The sequence below is a fragment of the Vombatus ursinus genome, unplaced genomic scaffold, assembly GCF_900497805.2.
Source record: "Vombatus ursinus unplaced genomic scaffold, bare-nosed wombat genome assembly UNPS02014158.1, whole genome shotgun sequence".
NCBI classification, from domain to species: domain Eukaryota; kingdom Metazoa; phylum Chordata; class Mammalia; order Diprotodontia; family Vombatidae; genus Vombatus; species Vombatus ursinus.
In genome coordinates this window covers 694,687-722,371 of record NW_020953936.1, presented here as the reverse complement: position 1 = coordinate 722,371, position 27,685 = coordinate 694,687, and the positions used below count along the sequence as shown (strand labels likewise).

The 27,685-nt window shown below is 37.1% G+C and overlaps 1 protein-coding gene across 1 annotated transcript in view; it reads left to right on the top strand.

Moving 5' to 3' along the window:
* Positions 1-3,514: 3,514 nt before the first annotated feature.
* Positions 3,515-27,685, top strand: part of GNE (glucosamine (UDP-N-acetyl)-2-epimerase/N-acetylmannosamine kinase) — a 55,849-nt gene continuing 31,678 nt past the window's right edge. Inside the window, exons 1-6 of the mRNA XM_027858994.1 lie at positions 3,515-3,692; positions 13,427-13,629; positions 15,072-15,523; positions 17,841-17,993; positions 20,092-20,304; positions 26,223-26,310. Coding sequence (XP_027714795.1) covers positions 13,466-13,629; positions 15,072-15,523; positions 17,841-17,993; positions 20,092-20,304; positions 26,223-26,310 — 1,070 coding nt within the window. The 5' untranslated portion in view covers positions 3,515-3,692; positions 13,427-13,465. The remainder of the gene's footprint in view (positions 3,693-13,426; positions 13,630-15,071; positions 15,524-17,840; positions 17,994-20,091; positions 20,305-26,222; positions 26,311-27,685) is intronic.

The window sequence follows — 27,685 nt, the reverse complement described above, 5'->3', positions numbered from 1 at the left end:
TCTTCTGGTTGTTGCAGATTTTGTTTCATTTGTTTTTCTTTTTTCTTCTTTATTTGGGTTTTTTTTTGGGGGGGGAAGAGCTTCAATCCTTGCTTACTTTGTAGGATTCTTGTAAGGGTCTTCATTAATTTTTAGGGTATTATTGCTAAAGAACATGAAATACATGCTGAATTGTTGCAATTATAGGCATAAATGTTAATGGTCCATTGCCATGTGCACAACTTGGTTTCTATGTCTTTAGATGATATTACTGAAAACTGAAACTATCCCTTATTTATTTCTCAGGCTCATAGACCTATCTAATCAAAGGATAAACTTCACAAGTAATGTGGAAAAGATAGCATTATTTTGTTCAAATTTTAATATCTTATTTTTATTGCTATGTTTTCTAATTACATTTCTACTCTGCCTAGCAAGCCATCCTTGTAAGAGAGATTAAAAAGAGAAAAATAGCAGGTCAGCAAAAACAGCCAATACATCAGCTGTGTCTGATAATATATGCAACATTCCACAACCATCATTTCCCACACCTGCAAAGAAGGAAGTGAAGAAGGTATTTTTTTTTTCATTTCCTCGCTGGGGTCAAGCTTGGTCATTCTAATTGACAGTCTTAGTTTTGTTTTTTGTTCTTTCTATTTACATTGTTGAAGTTACTGTGTATATTCCTGGTTTTGCTTACTTCACTCTGTATCAGTATATATGAGTCTTATCATACTTTTATTTTTATTTATTTATTTATTCATTTGGTGAGGCAGGCAGAGTTAAGTGACTTGTCCAGGGTCACACAGCTAGTAAGTTTCAAGTGTCTGAGGCCGGATTTGAATCCAGGTCTTCCTGACTCCAAGGCTGGAGCTCTATCTACTGCACCACCTCATTTCTTTCAATTTCTCATTTCTTATAGTACATTGCATTCATGTGCCACACTTTAGCCATTATAGTAATATTATCTTTTAAAAGTCATCTCCTTCTTTATATATGAATTATGTAGAGAGAGTGATTTTCCAAGCACAATCTGGGTCTCTCCTTTACTATCATTCTCTAATCCTCCTTCCAGTTCTTTGCCTGCTTTGTGAGCTCAAACTTCTTGAGAGCAAGGGCAACTTCATTTTTTGTTTTTGTATCCCAGCACCTAGCCCATAATACATACTTTTTTTTTTTTTTTTGGAGGCAATTGGGGTTAAGTGACTTGCCCAGGGTCACACAGTTAGTAAGTGTCTGAAGCTGGATCTGAACTCAGGTCCTCCTGACTCCAGGGTCGGTGCTCTATCCATTTTGTTACCTAGCTGCTTCTCACATAATAAATGTTTGCTGCATTTCCCAATTGAGGGTTGGGAGGGAATGTATAACTTTTTCATTTTTCTATCTGCAAATCAATTCAACAAGCACTTAATGAGTTCCTACTGTCTCACAAGCATTGTATCTGTGGAGAGAGACAAAAAGTTAACATTCTCTACCCCTGCAGGAGTTTACATTCTATTAGGGGAGACAACATTTGCATACATATAGAGAAAGAGACTAAACTTGATTTCATTGGTATAGAGAATTATTAGATGATTCAAAGTCCTTTACCAATGCCACTTCAGTCAGTCAGTCAAAAGCATTTATTAAGCCCTGTGCTAAGCACTGGGGACACAAGGAAAGACAAAAGACAGTCCCTGCCCTCTAGGAGCTCACAATCCAAAGAACCAGACTATATTAAAAGAAGCTGAAATGGGGTCTGGAGTGGGAAAAAGTAGGGGAGGTGCACTGAGGCCCTTCCTTAAATGGAGAATCTTGGAGGAACTCTCTGGTATCCATCCTCCACCCTCTCCAGCCAGAGGGAGGGATCTCAGAGTCAGACGCTGAGGAGGAGGAAGGTTGGTACCCTCACTTCAATTTACAATCTAGAGAGTTGCACAAGGCACTTAGATGTTAAGTGAGGTCAAAAGACAGGATACATGTGTGAGAGGCAAGATGTGAACAGACATCTTGGTTCTGAGCCTAGTTCTCTATCAACTAAAGTAGCTAAGTGGAATATTGGATACAGAGCCAAACTTGAGATTAGAAGACCTGAATTCAAATCCTGCCTATTATCATTAGCTGTAATTTATAGGCTTAGAAAGTTGCCAGGAGCACCCAGAGGTTAGATCCAGGGTCACATACTATTATGTGCTATGATATCATGTAAGGCACTGCAAGCTTTAAAATGCTATTTACTATTTATCATTATTATTCAGAGGTGGAATTGACATGGAGTAGAAGCCAAATTAATGTTCGATTAAAATTTAAGTACATTGTGGATGTACTTAATACTCAACAAATACTGAACCACAAAGTAGACTCCAGTTCGATTGTTTTTATCTGACCTGACCGGAAGATTAGGCAACCCTGGGCTAACTTGCCAATGATTTAAAGGAACCAAGTTTGGGTTCCTGGCAGGGATCAGACATTGGAAATAGAGTGTGATTTGATTATCACAAAATTTCATAATCTCTATGGGCTGTAGCATTCCAAAACTTCATATAAATTTGCTCTCTTTTTTTTTGTCTCTTAACAAATGCCCATTAGTGCATTTATAAAGTTTTTTCCATAAAGGTATAATTTTATTAAATTTTATTTCCATGTTTACAAGAGAAACTTAAACAAACAAAAAAGCCTTAACTATGCACATGAAGTGACTATATCATCTTGAAAGTTTTCCTTTTAGTAGGAACTCTTAAATTCTTGGAATAGTCAGAATTTAATTACAATTAATTTCATTGTATTAACTCATTAATTACATTTAATTGCAGCCTCTACTTAAAAGCTCTTTTGCGTTGCTGTAACTACTAAAACTTTTTTTTTAATGAAGTTTACCATCCTTTTCCAAGTATCAAAGTAAATTTTTGTCGCAGGAACACGGCACAGACAGACAGAAACAACCTGGGAGGCACTAGTCTCTAAGAGGGCGAGGCGGGGGGGGGGGGGGGAGGGGCGGGGGGCGGGGGGCTAAGCCCAGCAGGAGTTCCCAGAACCAGGTTCAAAGCCCAGTAGAGGCTAGGGGCGGGGGGAAGGAAAGATTTCTGGCTCCTCCCCTCCAAGATCCCGATTAGTAGGAAGAACGGACCTCTGGGTCGCACTGTTTGAAGTTGCAAATGCAATTGTAACATGTGTAAGTTGTAATATAAATTGTAAAATATGGTCATTGGTTCCAGCCCAATAGAAATACGAAGGCCTGGCTTGGTGGAGGATAATCTCCATTCCTTAAACCTGGCCCTGGGCCACACTGTAGTGGAAAGGCGGGCGAGCTTGGGCAACAGACCGACTCCCCAAACTGGAAACACTCCACTGACTGAGAAACACGAAGACAAAGCTCAAAAGGCTTCACCAAGAACCGTTGGGAAGGGGCGGGAAAAGGCGGTGCCCGACGGGAGGGATCACCAATCACCGTGCTCAAGGTGGCCCTCCACCTCCCGCCCTCCCTCGCCCCGCTACCCTGACGTCAGCGCCTGCGTGGGATTCTCCTCTCCTTTCTAGTAGCGCCGGGAGCCGCTGCCGGAGCTGTCAGGGCTGAGCGAGGGGCCGCCTGAGCCGCCTCTGCGCCCCAGTCGCTGTCGCCTTGTCTTTCTTTGTCTCGGGCGCCAGGGCCCAGCTGTTTAACCCGCGCCTCACCCAGGGCCCAGCGAACCGGGAAGCTGCCGTGGGCCAAGAGGAAGAGCAGGACGGCTGCTTAGGTGAGAGCCCCCGGGCGGGGCGGACTAAGTGGGAAGCAGCATCCCCTCGCTTTGACCCCGTGCTGGCGTTGCCTCCGCCGGGCCGGCGCGGTCTGGCCTTGGCTCCTTCCGACCGGGGAGCGGGCAGGAGGGAAGGGGTGCAGTTAATGGTCTCCTGCTCGCCCGCCCGCCCGCCGCGCAGCCAGCCCCCGTTCCCTGCCTCTGCACCTGCCCATCTCGGGGCTGGAGTACCTGGGAAAATGCAGTCGAGGCCCAAGTGTTCGCTGGCCACGCAGCTGCTGCAAACGAAAGGTAGTGTTTCCTCCTGGCCTGCCTGCCGGGGAAAGGTGCCAGGTAGTAAAGGAAATAATGAAGATGCTGGAAAGGACTTTGTGGAGCTGGTTAGCCTCTGGTTAGCTAACACCCTAGGGAGGTGATTCATACCGACCTGATCTAGGGCTTATGGAAAAGTGACAGGGTGGTGTTTTTTCCCCCATCAAAGACTTTGAGTGAAGTGTGAATCCTTCAAATGGATACCTTCACTCCCTGTTTTGTGATCCCCTGGAAGAGAAAGTGTGTAATAATAATAAATAACTAGCAATTATGTAGCTCTTTTAAGGTTTGCAAAAGCACTTTGATATCTTACCTCGTTTGATCCTTAAAGCAACCCTGTGAGATAGGTGCTTTTATTGTCCTTAGTTTACTTCTGAGGAAACTGAGGCTGAGATTTGTCACATGACGTGCTCAGGGTCACACTGCTAGAAGTGTTGGAGGCAGGCCTTCTTAACTCCAAGTCCAGCACTTTATTCACGGTGCTGCCTGGTGTGTAGGTAGAAAAAAAGTTTGGTTGTTGAATGAGTTATATATTTGGTTCACATTTGTAATGGAACTGGCTTTGTTGGTAGAGTTAATGGTGTAGAGTTGTATGATTAGAGTTAATTGGTGGCATCTTTAGTCACTAATATGTTGATGGGGGGGAGGGTACTTCTAGTCACTGGCATAAATAGATGGGGTCAGTGACTTGCTGTGTCCACTCTTGATGCTGGTAGTAAACAGTTTTCACCTGTGTGACCTGTGAGAAAACCAAACTTTATTCCTTTGGGTTTCAATTTCTTTATTTGTAAAATGAAAGAATTCTGCTAGAAGATCTCTAAGAGTCCTTATAACACTTCTTAATCCTGTGGTTCAAGTAACCAGGGGACTTAAGGTTAAAAATATAATTCTTTACCCAGTGTATCTTTCTCTCTTCAGAGACACTGTACTTTCTCTAGAATATTATCTCTAAGATAAATATACACAAGGAAGAACATTTCCCAACCTCCCTCAGTGCTCAAGCTTACATTGGCAGAATTTTACAATCATCGTATAATATTCTAGTATTGTTGGTAATGACATATTAAAGTTGATTTTTCCATTATCTGAATGCCTGTAGGACTTTGTGTCACTCCTGTATTTTTACATTCCACAAATATTGTGTTATAGTTAATTGTATGCTTATCTTCTGTCTCTTACTAACTATAGGCTCCATGGGGGAAGGGACCAGAGGCTAACACAATGCTTGGCAAATTTTGTTGAAAGGATAGGTGAATGAATGAATTTACTGTTTCTTTTGTCATCTAATTGAAATCCCACCCTTTGAAATTAATGTCCATTTTTTGGTTCCTATTATAACAGAGATGGAGACCAACAGTCATACGTGTCACCTTAATCCATTCTTGAATTACTGTTATCTCAAAAAGAACATATAATTCATGAGCAAGCAGAGAGGAGACTATGAGCAAGACATATAACCTCTCAGCACCCCGACACAATTCTCTAAGACTTTAAGTTCCAAAGAAGTTCATATTTGTTCCAAAAGGAGAGACAAGTTTACTTGATTTTATTTCTAGTTCTTCATGATAGAGGTTTCCATAGTAAAATATATGTTTGTATACTGTGATGCAAACATTTACATTAGAATACGTAACAAAGCAATTATCATCAAGACTATATGTTACTGGGCCAAAAACAAAACCCTCCAGAAACAAAAAAACAAAAACAAAACCCAGACATATGGACTTGTGGAATACACAAGACATTCAATTAAATATATACAAGAGATTAGTGTTTGATAAACTCATTGGAAAAAGAAGCCATTGTAACTGTAAATGTAAATATAACTGGGAAAGTTGGTTAGCAGTTCAGCAGGGAATGGATTTAGACTCACATATTCTACCATATTTATGCCCCAGTGAATTCCAGCTGAATGAGAGACAATTTTTTTTTAAACTAGCAAAAAGATGGGAAAAAAACATGATGCACTTATTTCACTTGTGTAAGGGAAGTAATCTTTTTGTATTTAATAAATAGAAGGGAATAATTAGCTAGATGTGCTCACGTTAAGATAAATTTCTGTACAACAAAAACAATATAATTTTAAAAATATCATAGTCAATAATAGTAAATTAACATTTATTAAGAGTCTGTTATGTGCTGGGCACTATGCTAAGCACTGAAGATACAAATCGTAAAAGAGAAAGACAGGCCCTGCCCTCAAGAAGTTTACAATTTAATGGGGAAAACAACATGAAAAGCAGCTTCAGGGGGTGTGGGAAGAAGGGGAGAGAAGGTATCCAACTTGTGGGCATGTGGAAAAGTCAGTCAGAGAAGTCCCAAAGGAGTGCAGCCAGGTGAGAAACGAGATCTCTGAGCTGAGCTGTCTTCTTAAATGGTTTGGAGTTCACTGCCCCACTCTCCAATCTGGGAGGCAGAAGGTGGTGATGAGGTAGAATTCCAAAGCTGATGAAATCTTATAGTTATTCCAGTGATGAGATTATTCCAGTGATAAACTTCCTGGGGCATGGTAGAGAAGTCCCAAAGGAATATAGCAAAGCGTGAAATTGATAAGTAGATTGGTAAAATATGTCAAATATGACAGATTAAAAAACCTGAAATACATACATTTTAATATATATATATATGTGTATGTATATAACAGAAAGGATATAAACAATTTTCAATAGAAGAAACACAGTGTTAATAATTGTTTGAAAAAATACTTGACTTAATCATTGAGAAACAGCTTTGAAGTACTGCTATCAAATTCCCCAAGATAATTAAAAGCAAGGAAACTGAGTGCTGGCAGGGTTTCAAAGAATCAGGTACAAGCTGCTACAGAGAATCAGGTACACCTTGTTCATTGGTGAGAGAAATGCAAATCTGTATAATTTTTTTTAGCGCAATGTGGAAGTATGTACTGAACATTGCAGATAAGGACCCTTTGGCCCATTGATTCCTTTGCTAGAACTATATCCAGAAAATTTTATTTAAAACCAATTAATTCATCAAAGATGTTCATAGAAACATTATTTGTAGTTGTAAAAATTGAAAGCAGCTTAATGACGAACAATAGGGGAATTTTAAAGTAAATTTAGGTACAGTAATATAATGCCATAATGTGATTACGGTTGGCAAATGTCATAGGCCAGACCTGATTTGAGTTACTCTGGTTGCTTAAATTTAAGCTATCAAACAGTCAAAAAAGGAAATTTACTTAATCGCAACATAGAAAAAAAATATTCGGCAAAAATGTAGCAGTGATTCATTTGGATACAGCTTACCCCCTTCTGTGTTAGCCATGCTGGTTCAATTGTCAGAAGCATGTGACAAACCAGAGGGAAGAGCTCCTGATTCGTCATGGGCTGGTTTTTACATTTAGGTGAACAGGAAGTTTTATATCAGAGGTTTGACCGAGTGGCAGCGAGCAGTTTCCTGGGCACCAGCAGAGTAGGCAGCAAAGTAGGCAACATTGGGTCCCAATGGATAGCAGAACAGGCAGGCCCAGTGTAGCCCTTAATTTACTATAATCAGGAACTGATAAGGTCCCTCCACATTGCTGCTTACACAGTGCTTAATGTTCCCTGGCCCATCAGCTAGGAGCACGAGGGATAGGAAGGGGGATAACAAATATTTTCTTCTTTAGAGGCCTCTGCTGAGGCACTGTCTCATTCCACATTGAATGGGTGAACTGTTTCCTATTATCCCTGTCATTGGAAAGCAAAACACCTCCACACATTTCTACCCTTGGTGCTCAAAGTCCTTGAGGCGTTCCTGATAGGAATTCCCAGGGGCCTTATCAGTTCCAGATTACAATAAGCAAAGGGATAAGATGGGCCTGCTGGTGCTGATGTCGACACCAGTGGCTGCTCTGTTGCTGCTCTGCTGGATGGGGCCGTGAGAGCTGCAGATACTGAGCACTCCCCTTTTGTCCTGCTGTGGCTCCCCGCCTCCTGTTCTGAGACCAGAGTAATAGAAGGCAGGGTTTCCCTGGGCAAGTGCCGCATCCCTGTTCTGTAACTCCACCACCACTGGCTGATCTACTACATTGATGAGCTAAGGAACAGCCACAAGTATGGCTCAAGCAACTACAAGGGTTTCTGGCCAGCCGGACCAGGGCTTGGACTCCTCATCTTATCAGTAGTCTTCCTAGCTCCTGCTACAGATTCCACCTTCACAGATTCCTGTTGATGTCTTGAACTTACGTAGCTGCCATGAAGGCTAAGAATATTCACTGAAGAATTATTCATCTATTCTTAGGAGAAAAAAACACAATGCAAAAGAGGTGGTAAAGACTCTTTTGACTAGTATATTTGCTCTAGCTGCCAGATGTGAATAGTGGGCATTTCTGCCACGGACTCCTGCAGAGTGGACCCCAGCCCAGGCCCTCATTTACCCTTGGGAGTCCCTGTGAGAAAGAGAGTTTCAGTTCAAAGGAGCAAATGTGGAAGCAGTCTTTCCTCCTTTTGTCCGTATCCCTGGTTCTAGAAAGATCTCTGGATTCCTGGGGAGGATCGGTCCTTTCAAAGGTTAGGAAGGACACTGTGTCTTGCACCACATTTCTAACAAAATCCACATGGCACAGTTCCCAATTGCCTCCCAAATGCCATATAAAAAGTGCCAAGCAGTTCATTCATCGAAATCCTTAGCTAATCCCTAAATTACAATCTCTAGGGAGGGTCCATGCCTACCAAAACTTTTGGTCCTAGAAATCACTATTACACATAACCCCCATTCAAAATTTATATATGTTCAACAAAAAATAGTTTGTAGAATTAACTATCTTTATGGCAAAATTTTTTTTGGAGGTAATCGGGATTAAGTGACTTGCCCAGGGTTATATAGGTAGTAAATGTCTTAGGCCATATTTGAACTCAGATCCTCCTGACTCTAGGGCCAGTGCTTTATCTACCATGCCATTTAGCTGCCCCTATGGCACTATTTTCTTTTTTTTTTTTTTTAAGGCAGTTTAAGGCACTTTTTTTAAGTGACTTGTCCAAGGTCACACAGCTAGTAAGTGTCAAGGGTTTGGTCTGAGACTTAATTTGAACTCAGGTCCTCCTGACTTCAGGGCCAGTGCTTTATCCACTGCGCCACCTAGCTGCCCCCCTATGGCACTATTCTTAAAGATGCAGAGCACACATACATCTGTCTCGAGCTGCTGAATGCCTACAAATAATTTACTCTCTAATCTCTCTGGATCAATGGAGAACATCTTACCTCATGTAGCCATAGCCAAAAGTACCACCTCCAGAATTACAGAGGCCTAAGGATTCAAGCTCCCTATCAGAATGTGTAATCACCCTGGATTCCTCTTCTTCTATATCACCTTTCCCCACTTCAGTTAGGTCATTCCAATCCATTCATGCTAACTATTGCCAAGTGTTGTAAATTAGGCTTGACTCAGGCCAGTTTGGTGATTCAGGATTAGAATGAAATAAAAAATTATAGGCCATCCAACAGTGAACAAAAAGTTTATTAACGTTAGCACGGAAAGGATATTCAACAGGGTATAGCATTGATTCATTTGGAAACAGTTTCCTTGTCTCTGTGTGGCCATGCTTGTGCACAAAGTGAGTGCCAAGCCAGAGGGAGGAGCTCCTTATGGCCAGCTTTTAGCTTAGTTTGTGTGTGGTAGATGTTGCTCCTATAACTAAGTCTGAGGAATGCAAAGAAATACGGCCTTTTTGCTCTGTAGTTTCATTATTTCTTCTCTGGGACCTTCATTGGTTCTTCCATTATCTGAGTAGAATTCAACTTCCTTTTGATGACGAATGCCCTTGAACAACTGGTATCTTTGACAACAAACTTGTATCCAGAGCCCCTGAGCAATGCCTTTGACAATAACTTGTGACCAGATAAGAAGCCCTGAACTAACCAATCACATTCTAGCACTTAGCTGATAACTGATCAAGGGACTTTCTCATCTTCCTGTTAAGAAGGCACTTTGCCTCTCTGTCAGGTCTAGCTTTGCCCAGTAGGCTGTGGCTGCTGCTGCACCTGCCTCTTCTAAGGAGAACAGTCTAACTCTGAATAAGTGTCTTTGTTCAACTTGGAGACAGCCTGAACAAATTCTTTCGAGATGACACCATGACTCACACACTCCTTAAACCCCAACACTTGTAGTGATCGCTTCATTTGCGTCATTACAGTCATCATGTATGTTGTTCTGTTACTTTTATTTCACTGTGTATCAGGTCATATGATCTTCCTCTGTTCCTCTGAATTTATCATGTCTTTTCTTACTGCTTAGTAATATTCCTTTACGTTCATAAACCACAGTGTTTGTTTTTGGGTTTTTTTTTTCTTCTAGCAGTTCCCCAGTCAATGGGCACCTACATTATTTGTAGTGCTTGCTATACAAAGAATGCTGCTGTATTTATTTTGGTACATCACTCGACCTTCTTTTTTAGTCTTTGACTTCCATGGTGTATATGCTTAAAATGGTATTGCTGGGTCAGAGTTCATGGATAGTTTAGTCACTTTTCTTAAACAATTCCACATTGAAATCTAGAAAACAGTTGGACTACCTCACAGCCCTACCAGTAGTGTGTCTGGGTGCCTCTGTTCCCATAGCCATTCCAACAGGGACTATTGCCATCTTTTAGAAAAAGTGTATTAAGATCTTTGTTTTTACCTAAGCTTTGTTTCCACATATATCCCCTAACCTTCCCCTACCCAGAGAGTCAGCCCTTGTAACAAAGAATAAAAAAGAGAAGGGAGAAAAACCGCTTCAGCAAAACTAGCCAACACGTGAACCAAGTGACAACATAGGCATTGTTCCAGTGTACACAATGACTGCCCCTAGTGCCCACCTCTGCAAAGAGGAGGAACAGACATTTCCTCATCTTTTCTTCAGTGCCTGACTCAGTTATTATACAGCACTCAGTTTTGTGGGGTTATGTTGTTTGTGTAGTTGTGGTATACATTGTTTTCCTGGTTTTGCTTACTTTGTATCATCCAGGTTTTTTCTTTGTATGCTTTATATTCATATTTATTTATAGACTATTAACATCCATCTCCACAATCTGTTTGGCTATTCCCCAGTGGATAATTACTTTGTCTCTAGTTTTTTGCTACCAACAAAGTGCTGCTAGAAATATTCTACTGTAGGTGATATATTTCTTTCAGTTTTTAATGTACTTGGAGTATATGACTAGTACTGAGATTTCTGGATCAGAGGACATGGTCATTTTAGTCACTTTTTTATCATAATTAAAAATTGCTTACTGGAATAATTGGACTAATTTACAATTCTACTAATGATATGTTTGTGTGTTTCTATCTTTTTTTTTTTTCATCTTTGGCCCTTAGCATGTCCTGAAGTGAAATCTTAGAGTTGCTTTTAATTTAAATTTCTCATACTATTTAGTGATTTGGAACATATTGGAGGAGTGGATCTTGGTGCTCTGTATTTGTCAGTCTCTTGTATATTTTGGATATCAGACTTTATTGTTGATTTTAATGCAAATAATTTTTCCCATTCTACACTTTTTCTTTTCTGTCTTCATTGATTTTATTTGAATAAAAGCTTTTAAATTTTACACAGTTAGAATTATCTGTTTTATCTTTTATTATCTCTGTGCACTTTTTGGTTAAGAATTCTCCCTTTACCAATATTCATAAAAAAAGTACTTGATCTTATTTTCTTCTAGCAGTTGTTTTTTTAAAAAAATATTGGGACCTTTTACATTCAGGTCACATCTGTTTTATACTTGGAATACTTTAAAAATATAAAGCTAATGAAATAGAAGTAGAATTTATATTTGTATATAATATTTTCTTTAAAAAGTTCAAAATACCCTGTAAATCACAGATTTGTAATTTCTTTGCTTCAAGTTTCTAATATAGACCATTACTCTTCTTTGCTTTAGTAACTATGTCTTTGTAAGTTGTTGTGGTAATAAAAAATTAATTTATTATTAGCAAGCCTTTTAGTATTAAGACTTCCTGACTTTAGCTAGATAGGTGCTTGGATGACAGACACAGTTGGTAGCCTGATCCATTGCAATTTGGTCAGCCCTGTCAGAGCTTGTACTTTCTTAACATTGTCTTTAAGAACTTAACATCACTCCCAGGCCACCTAGTGAAACATCAGAGTAAGACTTTAGTGGAGGATATAAATGGTATCATAAAATAATCCAACTTTTCTTTTGAGGAAAAGTAATGGGCAATAGTAGGCAAAGTAAAAGAGGAGAGAAATGAAGGGAAAGATCATGTGATAAGAGGCAATATGGTGGAGTGGACAGAATGATGGACCTTAAAGGATTGGCTTTGAAACCTACCTCTAACCGTGACTAGCTGAGTGACCATAGGCAAGTCACTTGATATCTCTTAGCCTTATTTTCCTCATCTGTAAAATGGAAATCATAAAAACATAGATCTAGAGTTTTAATATATCTTAGAGGTCATCTAGTGCAGCCCTTCATTATACAGTTGAGAAAAATGATCCCCAGAGATATTAGTTTGCCTGCCCAAAGCTTCATAGTTAATTGTAGAAATGGGATTTGAACAAAGGTCCTAGAATTCCAAGTTTATCATGCACTGCCTACCAAATTGCTTGCCAAAAGGTGGATCCCCATATAGAGAGGGAATTTCATGTAGTGAAGACTGTTGACTAGTGTAAAAGATTACTGAGGAACATTGTTGAGTCTTCTTTTCAGACTAAATATTAATAGATGCATAACTACATGCAGGGAAGGAGCTTTAGGAGACTGTATGTGTACTTACATGCACAAATGAGTGCACATATGTAAGAGAACACTTAGCCAGTTGTGTTTAATCTTACTGTATTGTGGTTATATATATTTATGAGGTTAGGAATTAATTCCAGGGTAAAAGACTTTTGAAATGTGGGAAGAAGTTACTTTGAACTGTCTATTGGAGGAACTTTAGCAATATGATTATACTTAAATATCTGATTCACAGGGTTATTGTGAGAATCAAATGAGATAATGTGTATAAAATTTTCTGCAAACTTTAAAGTGCTGTGTAAATGTTGCCTTTCATTATTCTTTTTTGGATGGATGAACAGATGGATGAACAGGTAGATCTGGTTGATGCTAAGTGAAGTACCTATACATTCTATCCCTTTATGTATAGTCTCTACTCCCCGCATTGTGGGTTCCATTACACAATTCTTTGGCATATTAAAAACCTTTTTTTAAAAATCTAGCCCTAAATATTTAAATTTGTCTCTATTCCCTGAAGTACAATTTAGACATAATTCTTTTTTGAATAGTGAATTATGCTAACACATTCATAATTTGTCTGTGTAATCTAAAAAGGTAGCTTGTGAAACCACAAGGCAGTAATTATTCTAGGCAGTATTTAAGTTTTGTCAGGTTTGTAAAGTTTATGATAAGCATATTTCTGTTGAAATATTGAACAAATTGGTATATATGAAAGATAATACTAACATTTATTTTCTGCAAATTTAGGAACTCTATTTTGCGAATCTCTCAAAAAGAAAAAAAATCATGGAGAAGAATGGGAACAATAGAAAGCTCCGAGTTTGTGTTGCCACCTGCAACCGAGCTGATTACTCAAAACTTGCCCCTATCATGTTTGGCATTAAGGCAGAGCCTCAATTCTTTGAGCTTGATGTGGTAGTACTTGGATCTCACCTAATAGATGACTATGGGTAAGGTAGAAATTATACCTTATGTTATTTTTTTGTAGTTAGAGGGAAGTGCATTTTAAATTAGATCTTAAAATTGTGTTATACTTATTAATGACACATTCTCTTATGATAATTGGATTGTGAAAATTAAGTATTATTCAGCTTTGAGTACAGTGTGCAATGTTAATGCTATGTGAAAGGGACTTCTGAGGTCATCTAATCTAAGCTTCTCATTTTACAGATGAGGAAATTAAAACCTGGGAGGTTAAGTAACATTTTAAAACCATTACACTTATTAATAATACTAATGCCTTTATGATAACTGTATTGTGAGAATTATTTTGAATACAGGGGATAATATTAACTTGATATTGTATAATGAATACAAATATATGACAAGTTTTTCAATCCAATTCATATATTAGATAAAGCAAAATGTAATGTTATTAATATTTATTAATTAGATCAATTCATTATTAATTAGATGTGGTTCATGTTTTGACCTAAATTTGAAAAAATACAAAAGGAGAAAGAAGTTTAGGAAAAATCTTTGAAAAGATAGAAATGTACAGTTGTCCTTTGATAAATGTACTTGAAATTAAATGGTCTTTGAATAACACTGATGTGTCATTTAATGCTCTCTAGTGGATTAAACTAGTGTTACTTAGTTTTCAAAGACAATCTAAATTTCTATCATTGTTAAAAAGCAAGATGTGGATTATAGCAATAATTCTGTTTCAAAGAATTTATTTTGTTTTAAATTATTTTAACGAAAAGCACAGCATCGACATTTTAACATAAGAAAATACTTCAGGAACTGAGAAGAAATTTGAGAGTGGTTAAATTTTTTTCATGTGAAATAAGTTCCGTTTGCCCAGGGAGAAAAATCAACTTTGAAATGAGGTAGCATGAAGGTCATAGTGAATGACAGTAAGAGAAGGAAAACTGAGCAGATTACTACCTACCTTTGAGATAGCATAGGGAGGACATTTGGTAGAAAAGAGACATCCAGAGAGAGTAATCTAAGCATTTTTTTTAGCCACCTGCCTCAATAATGATGGATTGAAAAAATTATTAAATTGGTATGGTTATTAAATAGAAAACTGACAGCATTTCTTCTACTGACAGAATTGAATGGGACTGAATTGAAATCCTGAGCTACATTGTCACTTTCTTTTCTTAAAATCAGAATTTTCATTACAATGGTATCCTTTCCAAATGAAATATTTCTATTTTGCATTGAGAGTAATGTTAGCTCTGTCAGCTAGAAGTTTGCTTTTACAGACAAGTAGGACTTAGGAATCCTGTTTCTTGATTCCCTGGTTCAAATCTAGATTTTCGAAGATTGTGCTTTCTTAATAAGTGTTTATCCCACTCTGAGATTGTCACTATATTGCTTTTCTCATATATTTATTGCTTTAATTCAAATAAATGTTCTAATGGAATCTTTCTTTCCTACCTAGAAACACATATCGTATGATTGAACAAGATGATTTTGACATTAATACAAGACTACACACCATCGTTAGGGGTGAAGATGAGGCCGCCATGGTGGAGTCAGTAGGTCTTGCATTAGTAAAGCTTCCGGATGTTCTTAATCGTCTGAAACCTGACATAATGATCGTTCATGGTGATAGATTTGATGCACTGGCTGTGGCTACGTCTGCTGCCTTGATGAATATTCGTATTCTTCATATTGAAGGTGGAGAAGTAAGTGGGACCATAGATGACTCTATTAGACATGCTATAACCAAATTGGCTCATTATCATGTGTGCTGCACCAGAAATGCAGAACAACATCTGATATCGATGTGTGAGGACCATGATCGCATCCTTTTGGCAGGCTGCCCCTCATATGATAAACTCCTTTCAGCCAAAAATAAAGACTACATGAGTATTATTCGTATGTGGTTAGGTATGTATTATATGAAATATCAATATAATGATTGTTTTTGTTTTACTAGAAATTGTTGGGTATGTATGAATCTCTTTAGTGGCTGAACCATGCCAGTATCTGTGAAAGACACAGAGGTAAGTTTTTTGCTTTGGGGTTGGTTTCTTGGTTCTGGTACAAGCCTTATGTGGTAACACAATTGACCAAATTATCAAGGGCCCTAACTTTAATTTAACTCACAAAAAACATTCATCTCATAGTCCTTGCCATGATTTCCTAAGTTTTTTAGATATTTATTTTTTACTTTGAAAAGTAACTTGATGTGGGGAATATAATTTAAGTTACTTTCAGATTTTGGAAAACTTTGAAATAAACCCAGTTTGGTTTTTATTATGCAGTTAAATTATAAACTCCATTTCATAACTTACAAAACAGAATGCTAATTTACTAACTTATTGCAATATATCTAGGGAAGATAATCAGCAATGGTTATCTGTTCAGCACATCCCCTTCCTGATAGGTAAATCTAATCAAGAAGTGAAATTAACTGTCAGAAGATCATTGGGTGAGTCCACACTCACCCAATGATCTTCTGACAGTTAATTGTGGAATCAAAGAAAGGATTATGTTAAAGAAAAAAGATATTTCCATTCATACCACAATAACATCTGAAGGAACTGAGCCTTTCTATTTTATAAGATAACTAACCCCAGGAGTAGATAAGTATAGCTCCAGGCAGTTTTCTATTTCTGCATAGTGCTAGAGATATAATCACAAATTTCAGATTCTCAGAATGTTTTTTTTTCTATTTTTCATATTCCATTTTGATCATTCTTGTTCATCAGATTGTAGCAGACATATTATGATTCCGTTTTCACTATAATTAAGATACTTCTTTATCTTTTTCAACATTGTTTTTCATTTACTCATTTAAATAGTTTCATCCTATCTTTAATGATTCCAAGTAGATTGTTTCTATTTCATCTACATTAAATTGATTACTCTTAATCTCAACCAAAGATTGCTTTGGACCTTTGTCTTTCTTACTTTTCACTTAGTTCCTGATATCAAATTTATTTGGTGTCTTTTAATCCTTTATGTAATATATTCTTATATTTTGTCCTGTCTTTCCCCCTTTAGAAATTAATAGAGTACCACTTTAAAGTCAGTGTATGATCTTCAGCCAAATGTAATATATGTAATGTTGGTTACTCTTAATCACAAAGTATTTATTAAGCACTTCCTATAAACCAAACACTAGGGATACCAGAACAAAGAAATAAAATAATCACTACCCACAATGAGCTCAAGTCTCATTATTTAATGAAGATAACTACTTCTAATTGTCCTTTGGAATTTGACAATATTTGCAATGAATTACTGGTTTATTCAATAAGATTTTATTCTATAACATTATAATTAATTTTCAGTGTTTGCCAATATAATACAAAATTATGCTATAACTATCCCATGTTATTTCAAGTGGGTTTCTATAATGCAGATATTTTAAGAAATAACTCTAAAGCCTTATTGTCCTTGGGGCATAATATTGGAGAATTTGTTAGAAGGAAAACAAAAAGAGAGAATAATAAGATATTTCTGGCATTTCAAACAATAAATTTCCTTGAGTAGGATCCAAAAAAGCCCCATCATACTTTGAATTTTATATGACTATCAGTTGTCTTATGATGAAATTCCAGTATATTAAAGATTTGCTTGACATTTTTAATGATTGCTTTCCCAACTTTCCTAATGATACTGTATTATCATAATTTTAATGTTTATTGAGGATGTCAACTGTACTCAGGTATAATAAGAAATGAAAATTTTTCCCCATTGTAATCCCCTAGGACTTTTGTAGTGTTTGAAATTGTAATAAACATACAACACATCTTTTTTAAACCTATATCGTGTGACTCTAGTACAAAGAATTTTTTTAAACTGTTAAGCTATTTGATTTCCAGGTTTGGTGTGCTTGGATTTTTATCAGTTATTTCCAATTTAATTTTTATTTTTCTAATTTAAATATCTTTTTTTTTTTTTTGATTAGGTAGTGGGGTTAAGTGACTTGCCCAGGGTCACACAGCTAGTAAGTGTTATGTGCCTGAAGCTGAATTTGAACTCACATTCTCCTGAATCCAGGGCCGGTGCTCTATCCACTGCGCCACCTAGCTGCCCCCTAATTTAAATATCTTATTGGAGCTTGTGAAGTATCAAAGTGAAAATAATTTTCAGTCAAGGCTTTTAAGGAATAAATATTTTGATTTTTGCTTTAGAAACTTTTTTTAATCTAACCTTTCAACTAATAAAATAATGTGATTTGATTCTCTCTATGCAGGTGATGATGTAAAACCAAAAGATTACATAGTAGCACTGCAGCATCCTGTGACTACTGATATTAAACATTCTATAAAAATGTTTGAATTAACATTGGATGCACTTATCTCGTTTAACAAAAGGACGCTAATTCTATTTCCAAATATTGATGCAGGTAATTAAATTTCTAAATGCAATATTGTAACTAAATTCTGTCTTTTTGCTTATTCTACATATTTTATTCCTCATATAATCTCTTATTATTTGAAATTATTGAGAATAGGGATTGTATATTACATCCCCAGGTATGTGGTATTTTTAGGACTTTGTGACTAAAGTAAGTTCAAGAGGAAAGAGAACACTAAGAAACCTTACCTTTTGATTCCTATTTTGCCTATTACCAGAAACCATATTATACTAAAATCTTCTGCCAAGTAGTAAGGGAAAAAATGCAAGAAACACAGCAATTGGCAATTGTTTAATTTATCAATAAAACCAAAGAAGGTTTTACTCTCGTTTTCTTGGAAAAAGCATAAATCCTAGCTGGTTTGGCATTTATCTGATTATTCTCTTATAGGCTGATGTTAGCTAAACCCAGGGTTGTGCTGGAGCCAGCTCTAAATAACTTACAAGAGTTATTATTAAACTTTTAATGTGAACCTAAGTATGTGTGCATAAAAATATATATTTCCCCCCAGGGAACCTGCTGTTAAACATTTACCAGCGTGCTCCGGTATTGCTCTGTAAACACTGCCTGAGCTCAGCAAGAGTGCAGTAGAATGCTCAGGGGATGAAGTCATCACCAAGCTAGAGGCCTGGGGACTATAAGCCAATAATAATAATAGTAATAACTGGCACTCGTTTAACCTTTAAGGTTTGCAGAGTGTTTTACATGCTTGATCTCATTTGAGTTTTGCAACACAGCTACACCTCTAAGTTACTCTTGAGTTTAGTTGAGTAGTGTGATGTTGCCCTCAGGTCTCATAGACTCTGGGAAACATGGCAGGTTATGGTATCACAGTATCAATGAAATAAACACTCCTTCCTTCCCCCTTGATTTTTTTTATTATTAAAATGAAATTAAAAGTAGATTGATGTTAAAAAAAAAAAACAAAATTGGAGACCCCCTCCTCACATTGGATTTAGGTGTGAGATGAGAATGCAGATTACTTACATTTTAAAAAGTACTTTAACTATATTTCTTTTTGTTATTTATGTACACTTTTAAAGATACAATTGTATATTGCTTACAGAGATAAGCATACTATTACATTGACTATTAAATGATGTTTTGTTCATTGATATTTTAAACTGATATACTGAATTGGAGATATTTCCATTGGAAAAATGATGACCCCCAAGACTGAATTTAGTGAGGCATAATAAATAAACAGCTGGACTTGGAGTCAGGAAGATCTGGGTTTGAGTCCAATCATTGACATTTTTTGGCTTTGTGACCCTAGACAAGTCATTTAACTTCTTAGTGTGCCGGGCAACTCTCTAATACTATGAATTGCAGAACGTTGCCAAGCTGCGTTGAGTATTTTGTCACTGGGAGGTACCTAAATCAATGTTTAGTACATTGTACATTAGTAATATGTTTAGTACAAAAAAAATTTAAATCACTTTTAAAATGACATAATTTTCTTATAAATGCATTAATACTACTCAAAATAAGGACAGAGTGATGAGTAGTGGAAAGAATGAAATATTATGACACTTACATTGTAGTCATCAGTTCATTTGTAAAAATGAGGGTGTTGAACCAAGGCGATTTCTGCTGTTATTTTTAGCTCTGAAATTCTGTGATACAGTACTGTGCCAAAGACCTAAAGGCATTAACTTTCTTGAGTGGAATCTTTAAACATAGCGGTACATGATAGAGAAGGTCTTTTTCCATGGAGTTCAAGAATTATCTCAGAGAATGAACCCTCAACTTATGGACCAGAAGCTATTAAATACATGCTTTTTCATTATTAATTTTTAGTTACTCTATGGACTTATAAGGTGTTATTAGAAAAGAGTATTGACTGTGTTGTTTTCTGTTTGAAAAACCCAGGTTCCTTTCATCATTCTTATATGATCAAGATTAGTTATTTGGCCAAAAATTATTTTTAAGGCATTGATTTTCTTGAAAGGATCAATAACTCAACTTATTATTTACAGAAATGTAGCTTTCACATGATGAGATTGGATTGAGTGAAAAACATTTGTAAATAAAAATAGCTCGTGAGTGAATGTTTAGTTTTTAATAGAAACTTTATTTTTCATAGGAAGCAAAGAGATGGTTCGAGTGATGAGGAAGAAGGGTGTTGAGCATCATCCCAATTTCCGAGCAGTTAAACATGTACCATTTGACCAATTCATACAACTTGTAGCTCATGCTGGATGTATGATTGGCAATAGCAGTTGTGGGGTACGAGAAGTGGGAGCATTTGGTACTCCTGTAATCAATCTAGGAACACGACAGATTGGAAGAGAAACAGGTAATCATCTCTACTTTAACTTTTTTACAAAATCAGTTTTATACAGGTGTTTATACGTAAATTAGATTGAGATATGGGTACACTCTTTCTCGCCTTCTCCTATCTCTAGCCTCAATAACTTTGCCCTTTCCGGTAGCATTTCATAGTGATCTCATTAGTGTAGTATAATTAAACTTTTATCATAATATTGCAAAATCAAGTTTTAGATGCTAGTTGAATCTAGGGACCTATTTTCGCTACCACTGATGTTATCTCAGCATTAAGTACCCAACATTACTTCTCATTCTCTTCAGGAATGTAGCCTAGTTCTCTTATCTCCTCTCCTACCATCCACCACCCCACTCTACTCCTCAGCTCTGCTTTACCTATTATCATTTCAGGTCTGCATGAAGACCATTTTAAGCTTTTTATAGTCTGAATTTTGGCCTCCCAGGAACATAATTCCCATGAAACTAACTACTTTTTACAGTGTTATACTGTCTAATGCTATGTATATACAGAAGTAATTTAAAATGTTGGTCAATTATTTCTCCATTTTAGAGTATATCCATACCATAGTGAAGTAAAGGATTTTCTAAAGTCTCTGATTAGTATTTGGCTATTAGTAAATTCATAAGTTATTTTCATGTTTGTGTGTTTGTTGTTATTTTTTAAATTGAGATTTCAGTTTATTATAATTTTTACTGCCAAATTATAACAACAGAGTTGAATGAAATTAAACTGCAAAAGTGTGTTTGAATTATAGTCCTTCATTTCCCAGGGGTAAAAGAGATTACCCACAATTATCAGTCTCAATGGCATATCTGAATTTCATAATAAAATGATTGGATGCTTAACACATTTAGTATCTTCTGTTCCCAGTTCAAGAGATATTAGCCAAAGTCTCAGTAACACTACATATATAAAATGAATAATATGATATATCTCTGTATCTCACTCTATATAGTAACTTGTTTTATATACAAAATTCCTTCCCTGAGCCAAATGGTTTAGTCAGTCCTTTCAGTAAGATGATAGAATGAATGATCATGATTAAATCCAACTCCCTGTACCACCTCAAAACAACAATAGATGTGCCACATAAAACAGCAACAACCGAAAAAGGAGAAAGGATCAGCATCCTTTCTCTAATCTTTATGTGTGGGTGTAGTTCAGAGCTTTGTCTTCTCTTTTCCCTTTATACTTCCCTGGTGATCTTATCAGCTCCCCATGGGTTCAACTATTAACTCTATGCAGACGAGTCACAGATATGATTATCAACTACCCATTAGATACTTCATCTGGCTTCCTTCCCTTAGGCATCTTAAACTTAACACATCCAAAACAGAATTTTTTCTCTCTAAACTCATCCCTTTTTCTTAGTTTCCTATTTCTTTTGAGGCCATCAGTCTCCTTCCAGGCACCCAGGTTTTCAACCTCTGTGTCATCCTTGATTCTTCACTCTGCCTCACTCCTTCACTCCATTCCACCTCACCACACAATCACCACCCTAATTCAGGCCACTTTTATCTTTTCTTGGACTACTATAGTAACCTTCTTATTGGGAGCCCTGCTTACCATTTCTCCTCTTGCCCATGCATTCTGCACACAGCTGCCAAGGTGGTATTCTTAAACAGGTCTCATCACATTACTACCCTGCTCAAGAATTTATTGAGTTATTCTTACCTCTAGGATACAATACAAATTTCTCAGACTTTTGAAACTTTTCTCAATCTGGCTGCAGTCTACCTTTTCAGGCTTATTTTAAACATTAATTAAATTCCTACTATGGGCCAAATGCTGTGCACTGGGGATCCAAAAACAATGAATGAAACAATACCTACTTTCAAGGAGCTTAATTTCTAATAGGGGAGACAACAAGGATACACATACATATTGTATGATTGCATGCACATGTGTGTATCTATATGTAGTATGTGTATATGTATGTACATACACATAGATACATATGCAGTATAAAATAAATATAAATTAAATGTCAGATAGTTTGAGAGGGAGGGCACTAGCAATTGAGGGAATCAGAAAAGGTTTCAAATAAAAGACGGTGCTTGAGCAGCATCCTGAAGGAGGAGAGGGATTATACAGAGGGAGTGCTCTCCTTCACATGCTTTGTGTTGTAGCTAAACTAGGCTGCCTGCTTTTCTCTCTCCACACTGTTACATCTCTCTCCATGCTTTTCCATCAGCTGTCCTTTCATTCTTGGAGTGTACTCAAGTACTACCTCCTGAGGGAAGTCTGTCCTGAATTTCCCCCTGCTCACAGTTACTATTGTCTACCCCACCCCACCTAAAATTACTTTATATACATTTTGTATTCAATTTTCTATATACTCATTGTTTCCCCCAATAAATGTGAGTTTCCTTAGGGTAGGAATTGTTTTGTTTTTATCTTTATATCCCCAGAACTTAGCACAGTTCCTGACACATAGTAGGGACTTAATACATACTTGTTGAAGGAAGGATGGAAAGAAGGAAAGGTATAGATTGGGAATCTTTGTACAACATCTATTCTGAAGTCTAATATCCAAAAAGTATAATGAAATCTAAAAGTTCCAAATTGTTATGAGCCATTCTGAAGTAAATAAATATTCAAAGAATGTGAATGCCAATTAATTAACAGCATTTATTAAGCAAAAACTATATGTCAAACACTGTGGATACACAGTCTAGGAGCCAAGAAGTAGCAGGAAGAATAGTAAACCCCATTCTTGCCTTCCAGTTTCTCCAAACAGATATAGAAAATACAGTAAACAAAATCCTGATCAGGAAATTCAAGAAAACAATCACATTGAGTCATTTTCCCAGCCCAGGTTGGCATAGGGAGACAGATAGTGAGGTCTGCAAACACTGGGAGAAGGGCCTGGCTAGGAATGAGACATGAGAAGCATTCCAGTACATGGACAAGAGGAGGCCTCAGATTCCGTATAGAGAGGTCTAGACTTGTGTAGGGTACAGGAACAGGTGCCAGTTGGCAGCCTTGTTTCTCACAACTCAGTTCTGAATCATACATCCAGGGTGGACTGAGGAGGGGACTTAGAACCTAGGCTATGTACTCAGCAAGAAGCAAGTTCAGAAACAAGGAACAATTGTATGGCTGGGACCTCAGGAATGGAGCAGGGTCTCATTTCTAGCTTCTAGTCTACCCTGAAGTCTATAGAAAAATAACCAGGGCAGGAATGCCAGATCAAAGAGAAGTCTACAGCTTTGTCACTCAACCAGCAGAACTCTGCAAATGACCAGTAGTCTCTGAGGCCAGCAGAAGTCCACTGAAAATCCAAAGAGTTTGCCTGGACTCAAAACCAGATGAAGAGCTTCCAGAGCTCACACAGGGAATGGGGCAAATCCCCAGCCTGAGCTATCTCTGAGATCCTGGAATAACACATTTAGTACCCCAAGAAATCAGCAGAAGAAGGCTAAGCCCAGACATTTCCTCCAGAAGTATGCAGACCCTGGCTCTAACGCAAAGTCTGAAATCAGGAAGTAGGCTGGAAGAATAAGCAAACAACAATAAAGAGAATCCCATCACTAAAAGTTATGATGACAGGGATACTCACGACAAACCCAGAAGAAGAGAATGTTTCCAAAACCTCAAAGGAAAACATAGTTTGTGTTCAAATTCAACTACAATTCCCGGAAGAGATGAAGCAAGAGTTTTTTTTTTTGAAGAGTTAAAATGTTTTTGTAAATGAAATGAGAATTCTAAAAGGAAATAATTGGAAAAGAAATGAGAGCTATAGAAGAAAGAATTAATAAGGGAATTAACAGCTTAACACAAGAAGTGCAAAACCTTGCCCATGCAACAAACTCCCTGAAAATTAGAATGGACCAAATTATAGAAGCTAATGACTCCATGAGACAACAAAAATATTAAAACAAAATCTGAAGATTGAAAAATGGAAAAAAAATGATAAGGTATCTTATAGCAAAAACCTGGAAAAAAGACCTGGAAAACATGTCAAGGAGAGAAAATTTAAGAATCATTGTACCACTTGAAAGCTATAAAAAAAGAACCTAGAAATAAAATTTCAAGAACCCTTTTTAAAAGAAAACTGTCTAGATCTCTTAGATCCAGAGGGCAATGCATAAATAGAATCTACCAGTCAACTCCTGAAAGAAACTCCCAAATGAAAACTTCCAGGAACATTACAGCCTAAATCCAGAGCTTCCAGAGCAAAGAAAACATACTTCACACAGCCAGGGGGAAAAAAAGAAAGAATTTAAGTACTAAAGAGACACAGTCAGGATAACACAAAATTTAGCAGATGCCACGTTAAAGGAGTGAAGAGCTTGGAATATAGTTCTGGAAGGCAAAGGATATAGGCTTACGAGCAAAAATAATTTGTCCAGCAAAACTGATATGATCCTACAGGTGGAAAATAGACCTTTAATGAAATCCAAAACTTCCAAGCATTCCTGATGTAAAGAGCAGAGTTGCATGGGAACTTTGAAGTTCAAACACAGGAGTCAAGAGAAACTTAAAAAGTAAATATGACCAAACTAAGAAACAACAAACTACTTACATTCTATTGTGGGTAGATGATACATGTGTCCCTTTTGAAACCCTATCATCAGGAGTCATAGAGGTAGTCTTATTAGACAGAAGACCTGAGAGTGTTTCTATTATATCTAAAACAAGAATGGAAAGGTGGGGGAAGAAGAATATACCAGGGAAGGAGAGAAAGAGGAAGGTTAGAGAAAATTATCTCCTATAATTGAAGTGTGCAAATAGAATTCTATAAAACAAGGAAGAAAAGGTGAGGGGAGTGGCTGACACTTGAACCTTACCCTTCTGAATTTGTCAAAGGAAGGAAGTATACACTCACATAGACAATTGGGTACCATTTCACTCAGTGGAAAAATAGGGAGAAAAGGAAGGAGGGAGGATTAGAGGGAAGACAGATTAAAGGTTGTATTATTTTTAAGTAAAACAAACAGTAAGGATGTGCAAAAGTATTGAAAACTTTTTGTAATGATAAGTGTCATAAATGATACTGCCTTAAACATGCATACATCCTTTCTTTTAACAAATAGAAAACTATGAAAGTGTCAGGTTACATGTCCTTGCAGTTGCATTCAGTGCTTTATCTTATCTTACTCTGTTGTTTTCAGGGTTTATACATTGTAGGCCATTCAGTAGGAGTGAACTGAGGGGTACTGTATGATGTGTCAAAACAATTTAGCAATAAAAATTTAAAAACTAAAATTATTAAGTAGGTAGAGTTTATCTCCACCATTCCCACTTCTAGTATCTTCACGGTGCCTTTTAGCTGCCCAGCCATTATGGTGCCTCATCAATGCCTTCCCTTCCCAGCAATGCCTGACTAATTTGTATAAGTTTTATTTGTTTACAGTACTAAATTTACTCATGCTATAGACCTGTTATTTACCTCCTCCTCCCTACCCACATGTACGCTCTTCAGAAATTTCCTGTCCTTTATCTTGTTCTTTACAAGTACACTTTGTGATAGGTAATGATCACTTAATAAACTGATCTGCACAAATGTGTGATCAAGTACCCCTCCTTGGTAGCACATGCATTTTAATGAGGATCTTCTAAAGATAATACTTTTATTATAATAATATATAAATGAATGATTTGTTGAATAGGTAGAAAAATGAAAAAAATCTACATAGGTAAATATGAAAAGATTTTAAAAATATAGCTGCAGATTTATTTGACCTAAGAAGGAAAAAAAAGGTTGATTTATCTTTGGTAATGAACTAATCTACTCTCTATAATTTGATATTTAGAAGTCTTATTCTGAGAGTTCTTTTAAAAATATAAGATAGAAACCTTGACACTGCCAGTAGAAGTTTTCAATTTAAGTCCCTTTGGGTCTTTAATGTTCATTAGGAACACAGTATTAAAATATTTTATCTCCTTTCTGTCACTGTAATATAGTCACTTTGTTTATGTAGGTGAAAATGTTCTTCATGTTCGGGATGCTGATACTCAAGATAAAATACTGCAAGCTCTGCACCTCCAGTTTGGCAAACAGTATCCTTGGTAAGTATCAGACCATCTTTTGGGTGGCAGAAAGAAGTGATGTCTCTGGAAGGCGGGGTCATATACTTTTTATGTGAAGATTCAGGGCCCAGCAGTCATTGGCACCTATGACAAATAATGGTCACTAGTCATAAGAATAACAAATTTGAAAAGTTTTAATGAAATAATGTAAGTTTGACACCCTGGATTCCTCAAAGAAGTAGGGAGCGAGGTGTTTTTGTCCCTATTTTAAGGTACTTGAGTATCTTATTATGTATTACTAATAAAACCTTTCTAGTCAAGTCAGCATGCATTTACCTACTGTGTGCCAGATGCTGTGCTAAGCACTGGGGATACAAAGAGAGGCAATAGAAAGTCCCTGCTCTTAATGAGCTCTTAGTCTAATGGAGGAGACCAACTCTGTACAAACAGGATAGATATATACAGGATAAATTGGAGATGATTAACAGAGGTAAGACACTAAAATTGAGAAAGAATGGAAAAGGCTTGTTTCAGGAGGTGGGACTTTAGCTGAGACTTTAAAGAAGTGAGGGATAGAGATAAGGAAGAAGAGAGTTGGAGGCATGAGGGGACAGCCACATGAAATTGTGTAGAGGTGGGAGATGGAACATCTTACGGGAGGAATAGCAAGAAAGCCAGTGTCACTAGATCACAGAGTAGGAGGAGGGGAGTACTGTAAGAAGACTAGAAAGGTAGAAAGGGGTTAGATTATGAAGGGCTTTAAAAGCTAAACAGAGCATTTTATTTGAGCCTGGGGGGTAATGGGGAGCCATTGGACTTTGTTGAATAGGGAGTAACATTGTCAGGCTTGTGCTTTAAAAAGATCTTTTTGATAGCTTAGCAGAGGATGGCCTACAGTGGGGAGAGTCTTGAGTCAGGGATACCAGTCCAAAGGCTATTGCAGTAATGCAGGTGTGAAGTGATAAGGACTGCATAAGAATGGTGGCAGTGTCAGAGGAGAGAAGCAAACATGTACAAGAGACATTTGAAAGGTTAAATTGACAAGATTTGGCAACAGATTGGATATGGAGGTGAGAGAGTGAGGAGTCAAGGAAGACACCTAGGTTGCAATCCTGGTGACTGGGAGGATGCTAGTATCCTCAATTGTTAGAAGGTAAGAAGAGGGAGGAATTTGAGGGTATATCTAAGGGACATACAGTTTGAGATTTCCAATAGGCAGTTGGAAATAAGAGACTGGAAATCAGGAGAAAAGTTAGGACTAGACAAATGAAGAATCATCTATATAGAGATAATAATTGAAACCATGGGAGCTGATAAAATCACCAAGTGAAATAATAATAGAGGTAAAAGAGAAGAGAGCCTAGGATAGAGACTTGGGGGATACTCATAGTTAACAGGTCTGACCTTGATAAAA